The 6,230-nt window shown below is 55.5% G+C and overlaps 4 protein-coding genes across 4 annotated transcripts in view; 2 read left to right on the forward strand and 2 right to left on the reverse strand.

Moving 5' to 3' along the window:
- Positions 1-564, reverse strand: part of SPRG_21646 (hypothetical protein) — a gene marked incomplete at both ends in the record, with an annotated part of 3,909 nt that extends 3,345 nt beyond the window's left edge. Inside the window, 2 exons of the mRNA XM_012355186.1 lie at positions 111-448; positions 516-564. Of these exons, the coding sequence (XP_012210576.1) occupies positions 111-448; positions 516-564 (387 nt within the window). The remainder of the gene's footprint in view (positions 1-110; positions 449-515) is intronic.
- A 246-nt stretch (positions 565-810) lies between these two features.
- On the reverse strand, positions 811-3,291 carry SPRG_15937 (hypothetical protein). Its single transcript, XM_012355187.1, has 3 exons — positions 2,269-3,291; positions 1,662-2,219; positions 811-1,615 (listed from the first exon to the last, which is right to left on the reverse strand). Exons 1-3 carry the CDS (start codon positions 3,274-3,276, stop codon positions 893-895), a joined length of 2,289 nt encoding a protein of 762 aa, XP_012210577.1. The 5' UTR covers positions 3,277-3,291; the 3' UTR covers positions 811-892.
- Positions 3,292-3,871: 580 nt separating this feature from the next.
- On the forward strand, positions 3,872-4,619 carry SPRG_15938 (hypothetical protein; the record flags this gene model as incomplete). Its single annotated transcript, XM_012355188.1, has 3 exons — positions 3,872-4,000; positions 4,051-4,183; positions 4,234-4,619. The coding sequence occupies 3 exons, from the start codon at positions 3,872-3,874 to the stop codon at positions 4,617-4,619; spliced, it is 648 nt and encodes a 215-aa protein (XP_012210578.1).
- Positions 4,620-4,853: 234 nt separating this feature from the next.
- Positions 4,854-5,466, forward strand: SPRG_15939 (hypothetical protein; the record flags this gene model as incomplete). Its single annotated transcript, XM_012355189.1, has 2 exons — positions 4,854-4,976; positions 5,026-5,466. 2 exons carry the CDS (start codon positions 4,854-4,856, stop codon positions 5,464-5,466), a joined length of 564 nt encoding a protein of 187 aa, XP_012210579.1.
- Between the last annotated feature and the right edge of the window lie 764 nt (positions 5,467-6,230).

The raw sequence follows: 6,230 nt of genomic DNA on the forward strand, positions 1-6,230 counted from the left end.
TCGTCGTTCTCGCCCGTCTTGGACCGCTTGTGGCTCGAGGAGGAAGATGACGATGACTTTTTTCGGGGCGCGTCGCAGAACGCGCAGACAGAGTCGGGCGCGTCATTTACTCCGGCGCACGCCTTGCACTTCCACGTCAAAGACTTGTGGTCGTCGCCGCTCTTCTCGCGCTTGCGCTTTTTTTCCTTCTTTTCCTTCTTCTCCTTCTTCTTCTTGTCCTTTTTGGGCTGCTTGGACTTCTCGCGCGCCTTGAGCGCCATCTTGTTGGCCCGCTTCGTGTTGACCGCCGCCATCTTGCTAAAGTCGTCGTCCGGCGACTCGCAGAGCGGGCAAATGTAGCTGTCGATGGCCTCGAGCTCTGTTTCGGTAAGAACGAGTCCGCAGCAGGCGGGGTGCACCCAGCTATTGCAGCCGCCCGTACCGCGACTGCACTCGATCATGAGCCCCGCTACGAAGCCAGCATGAGTGACCGACCATACACGGAGAAGCATCTCGTCGACAAGATGCACACGTACCGCTGTCCACCTGCTGGCACACGCAGTACTGGATCGGCGCCTCCGACATGCGTCCGACCACACGCTAAAACCCGGAAATGTTCCGCGGCCGCCACCCGCCGATCCACGCCCATCCGGATGACCGGATAATTTCCGCCAGAGGGATCTGATCAGCGCGCCGCAAGTACCGGTACCAAGAACCTGCTGCTACCGGCACAACCATGGCCATTAACAGCTTATGGCCTTGCTACGATGGTACATCACCCGCGCTTAGATTCTCCTCCACGCGGGTGTTGCTCATTCGATCGAAGCACTTCGATGGTTTACCAAAGGTCAAGGGCGAAATTTTCACGTTATTTCCCTTTCTTGGTCTTTCTATTGAAAAGCTTTATTGGCGTCTAGAACAAAACTTGCTTCATGGTCCAGCTGATGAAAACAACGACGATAAAGGCGATGAGCAAGTTGCGCTGCTGTTCCATCGACTGCGACGTCGCAGTGCGCGCGCCCGGGAGTTCACGCGTCTTGGTCTCCTCGGTGGCGACCTTGCGCGCCTTGCGCAGCTCGGCAATCGTCTCAGCAAGCTTGCCGTTCTCCTTGCGAAAGCGGATCCACTCTTCCTTGATCGCATCCGTCGCTGCATGCAGCCGCTCGGCTTCGGCCAACGCCTGCTTGGATTCGGCGGCCAACTTGTCGTTCGCGACTGTCAACACCGCAACTTCTTTGCGGAGCGTCGCACTTGCCTGCTTCCATTCTTTGGCATCGACTTCCTTCTGCTTGAGGTCTGCTTCGAGTGTCGCAACTTTATTCTTGATCCCGCTCGCCGACGCCTCAGCGAGCTTGCGCAAGACCGTGGCCTGATCGGCAGCCTTCTTCGCAGCAGCAGAGCGAGCTTTCTCCGTAGCGAGCTCAGCCTCAACCCGCGCTTGGGCGGCCGTGTTCTCTGTAGCAGTTACTGCGTACGACTGCTGCAGCGCGTGGTAGTCATTCGTGACTTTCGCAAGTTCCGTCTTGAGCGACACAACCTCTGACGCCGACGTCGATGCCACAGACTCCAGATGGGCAATCTTTTCAGAACTCGACGCAGCGGCCTCGACAAGACACGCCTTCTCTTCTGCGAGGACCTACAGCAATGATATGAATTCAGGCCAGGAAATAAATACACAATACTGTGACGGAAAGTTCAAGGGCCTTTTTGTCCGTCACAATGGCCGCGTGGGTGGATTGAAGGGCCTCGAGTTTGGCAGCCAAGAGCTCAGACGCCGCTTGCGTCTCGAAGAGAAGCTCTTTGTGGCTTTCGGCGTCCGCCTGTTCCGTCTTGCGCGTCTCCTGCAAGATGTGGACTTCGGCCTTGGCAGTGTCGAGATCCATGAGTAGTTGCTGCTGGTCCGACGTCAACGCCTCGGCAGTCGCCTTCCACTGCTCAATGTCCGTCTTTTGGGCTTGAAAGTCGGCTGCGAGTGAGGCCAGAAGGCTCCGGCTCGTCTCTCCTTCAGCCCGCAACTTCTCAATGGCATCCGTTGATTCCTTCTGGGTTGCGAGCGCCGACGACAGAGCGGCACGAAGCGTATCAACTTCCGTCATCAAGCTCTTGAGCTTCGCGATAATGTCAGCTTTAGCATCAACGACTTTGCGCAGCTCGTCTTGGGCTCGCGCGAGGGCACACTTCTCAGCTTCAAGGTCCTTGGCCCAGCGCTTCGTTTCTCGGTCGAGCTCTTGGTGCGCTTGCTACAAGTAATACATATAGACGTGCCAACGGATGCGTAGGGTACAGTACCGTGAGCAGGATATCAGTTTGGCTGAGCTGGCGTTGGACAACAGCAAGCTCTTCTGTGGCCTTGTTACCGGCGGCAAGGCGCTCCTGCAGCGTCGTCTCGAGAGTCTCCAGCTGTCTCTTCAGATCTGCCTCGGAGGCCTTGAGGAGAAAAAAGCCCTGTGACTCCTTCTCAAGCTCCGCGCGGCTCGCGGCGAGAGCGTCCTCCAAACCTTGGATTGCAAAGGCGTGGTCATCGGCCGCCGTCTTCAAGCTCTTTTCGAGGTCCTGTCGTTCCTGCGTCACCTTCTTGAGATCATTCTGGAAGCGCTTGTGGAAGTTGTTAGCCGTCTCCAGCTCGATCGCATAGCGTTGCGACTCGCGCGAGAGCTCGTCCTGGACGCTCTTGTACGACGTCTCGAGAGCAATAAGCTTGGCAGTGACGACCTCCAGCTCAGTCGCGAGGCGCTGACGATCGGCATCGTTGTTGGTTGAGGAAGCGTCACGGGCTTCTTTTGCGGCCGTGAGCTCGGCCAACGTAGCTTCTAGATCCTGTGTGTTCTTGTGCAGGGCAGCGACAGCGGTGGCGTGGGCCTCCTTTGCCTCCTTCAAAGACGCCTGGAGCTTCTTCTTCTCATCTTCCAAGGCAGCTGTGTGCGCGAGGTGCGACTTCTTTGCTGCTTCGAGCGACGCTTCCAGCTTCTTCTTCTCGTCGTTCAAGGCTGCCACAACAGCGTCATTGTGGCCGCTGGACTCGGCCTGGTTGTCATCCATTCCGACGGTGGACGCTGTTGCAGAGGAAGCCTTCAACTCTGCCGGCAGATCGTCAGCTACTAGCTGGTTCTCAGCGGCCTTCTCTTGGGCTTCCTTGACGAGGCGACGCAAGGTTACGAGAGTCTTGACGTGACGAGCGACTTCGGCCATCTTGGACTTGTCAGCCCGAAGCTCGCGAATCGTGTCGGCCGTCGAGTCGATCATCGAGTTGAGCTCGTCGATTGACGCATGCTCGTAGTCCGTAGGTCCGTGGGCCATTGTCGAGGTACAATCGCAAAATGGGCTTAATTGGGCCCACTTGGGCCAACCTTTCGCACGCTTTCGAAAGTTCCGTTGACGTATCCGGCTTATCCGGATCTGGCGTATTGTATTTATTTATCACCTAATGCAGAATCTACTTTTGGTTTGTATGTGGGCGGTGTCGTTCGACGTCAATTTTTAAATAATAGTGGCCAGAGCCGGTGACACTCTCTCCTGCCATACGCTCTACTATCGAGGTTTGGGTCAGAAATGCACCTCTCTATGTGATTCGGGTGCGTTTTAAAGGAAATCACGCACCTCCACCGCGCACAGGAGATAGGATCTGGCGAGCTGATCGTTTGTGTGCATTTTCCGTGGAGGGTTGGAAAATTTTAGGGAACACTACCCCTACAGCTCAAATGCCTACAGCTTGCCCTACAGCTTGTCCCCACTGTGCCTGCCCCACCAAGCCAGCCAGTGGAGCTAACCGAACTCGTGGGAATTCCGGGGACACACATGTCGCAGGCTGCACGGTACAAAATGTATGTAGGTAACTGCCAAGCCGTGCACCGTTAATCACTTTGCTTTTTGCCGACTTGCACGTGCGAAGACGATGGCCTCAATGAAGCGCGTACTCATAACGGGAGCCAGCCGCGGCATTGGCCTCGAGCTCGCCAGGCACTACAAGGCCAAAGGATGGCTCGTAATCGCGGCTGTACGCAACCCCGCGACAGCAATCGAGGTAGCAGACCATCATGATATACACCACGTACGAGTCCTCGGAATTCCTAGCTGCATGAGCTGGGTCTCGAGCGCATTGTCGCCATGGATGTCATCGACGAATTGTCTATTGACGCAGCGGCATCAACGATTGGCCCCGACACGCCGATCGACCTCCTTCTCAACAACGCTGGTATTCTCCTCGGTCGATCCTTGGCAGACGCGACGAAGGAAACCTCTTGCGTCAATTCGAAGTCAACACGGTCGGGCCGTTTCTCGTCACGAAGGCATTCTTGCCCAACTTGAACGCTGCCGTGAAGACGCAGGGACTCGCAATTGCCGCCTATATCACGTCCAAAATGGGAAGTATCGAATGCAACGTCGCCGGTAGCTGCTACGGGTACCGAGCGTCGAAGACGGGCCTCAATAGCCTCATCAAGTCCCTCGCGATCGAGCTCGGGCCCAAGGGTATCTCAACGTTGCTGCTCCATCCCGGTTATGTCCAAACCGACATGAATGACATGCGGGGCGAGCTCACAGTAGCCGAGAGCATTGCCGGCATGGCGGCCGTTCTCGATACTGTAAAACCTGGTGACAATGCCAAGTACTACGACATCGATGGAAGTATTTTGCCGTGGTAAGAATTCCCCAGGATGTGAGACAGCTTGTTTTACGTAAAGCCACCAACCCGGAAATCAAATCTTGTGATATCGGATATTACAGTAGCATTTCATGCGAGTGGAGTGTATTGCATTACGCCACGAAGGCAGATTGTGAAGTTCGGTCTACGGAGTCCGGCGCCGTGGATACCATGGTATAACGATAGGCTGTGCCGGATGAGTACAATTGTCATCGCCAAGAGGCTCCATCCCGCCATGGCAAAGCGTGTTCTCATCATGGGTGCGAACCGAGGTATTGGCCTCGAGCTGGTCAAACACTACAAGGCCCTGGGCTGGAACGTCGTTGCCGCCGTACGCAACCCGTCTTCGGCTACCGAGGTGCGTCAACTGCTTTGTTCATCAAGCACTGACCTGATGAACGCACAAGCTTCAAAGCCTAGAGCCTGAAGGCATTTTTGCCCTTGACGTCGCTGATGAAGCATCAATAGCAGCCGCCGCAACAGCGATTGGCGCTGACGCCCGGATCGACATGCTTATCAACAATACCGGCATCATCGTCAAGAGCTCGCTCACGAAGACGACGAAGGCAGATTTCTTGCGCCAGTTGGAAGTCAACACCGTGGGCCCGTTCCTTGCCACAAAGGCGCTCATGTCCAACCTAAAGCTTGCGGCCAAGCAAAATGATCTCATGATTGCCGCCTTCCTCTCAGCCAACATTGCCAGTATTCAGCTCAATACGCAAGGTAGATACCACGCATATCGCGCGTCAAAGACGGCCCTGAACGGAATCGCCAAGACGCTGGCTGTCGACATGGAACCGCGTGGCATCTCGACTGTACTCCTGCACCCCAGGCTACGTCAAGACTGACTTCACGGGCCACAAAGGCGACCTGTCGGCCAAGGAAAGAGTGCGCGCTAGCATCTATTCTGAACAATGTGCGCAAGGGCGACAAAGCCTCGACATTGATGGCAGCTTTTTTCCGTGGTACACCAATCTGCGAATAACATGAAGAAAAAGCCGTGCAATGCCGGTACCAGTACAGTATGTTCGTCTGCTTTGTGTCACCACACTAATACGAAACTCTAATAGTTCACACTAATTACATTTTTGTACTGCAGAGTCAAGTGTGGTTTAGCAAAGAACGAGCAATGCCACGCCTAGAACAGGAAGTCTTTACTGCGTGGGCGATTGAGTCTAGCCGGAAGCGCGAAAAGGACTTGAAGCGGCGGCGTGCGCTTCGATACCGCTACAGCAGCTTGCTCAGGAAAGGTCTTCTGTCCCTCCAAGCACGGGTTTTAGCTACTGCCCTACGGCTCGTCGCCCTCGGCCGCCTCGCGCAGCGAAAGGGCCGCGCCAAACACTTTGATGCTTGGCGCTCCCATATTCGCGATACCAAGAGTGTTTTACTACTACAAAAGCTGAAGAACCGCGTTGTCCTGGAGCGTGCTTTCTTCTACTGGCAGTACGGTGTCGTCCAACTTACCAGGGTCAAGCGCGAGGATCAACGAGCCACGCACCATTACCGGCGTCAGGTATGTCATGCCAAATACACTGCACCTTGGACCCAAATGATATTTATAGCTTCTTGGCTCTATTGTGCGAGCTTGGCTGCCAATAGCCGCAACGGCCGC

The sequence above is a fragment of the Saprolegnia parasitica genome (genome assembly GCF_000151545.1).
Source record: "Saprolegnia parasitica CBS 223.65 unplaced genomic scaffold supercont2.214, whole genome shotgun sequence".
Classification (NCBI taxonomy): domain Eukaryota; phylum Oomycota; class Saprolegniomycetes; order Saprolegniales; family Saprolegniaceae; genus Saprolegnia; species Saprolegnia parasitica.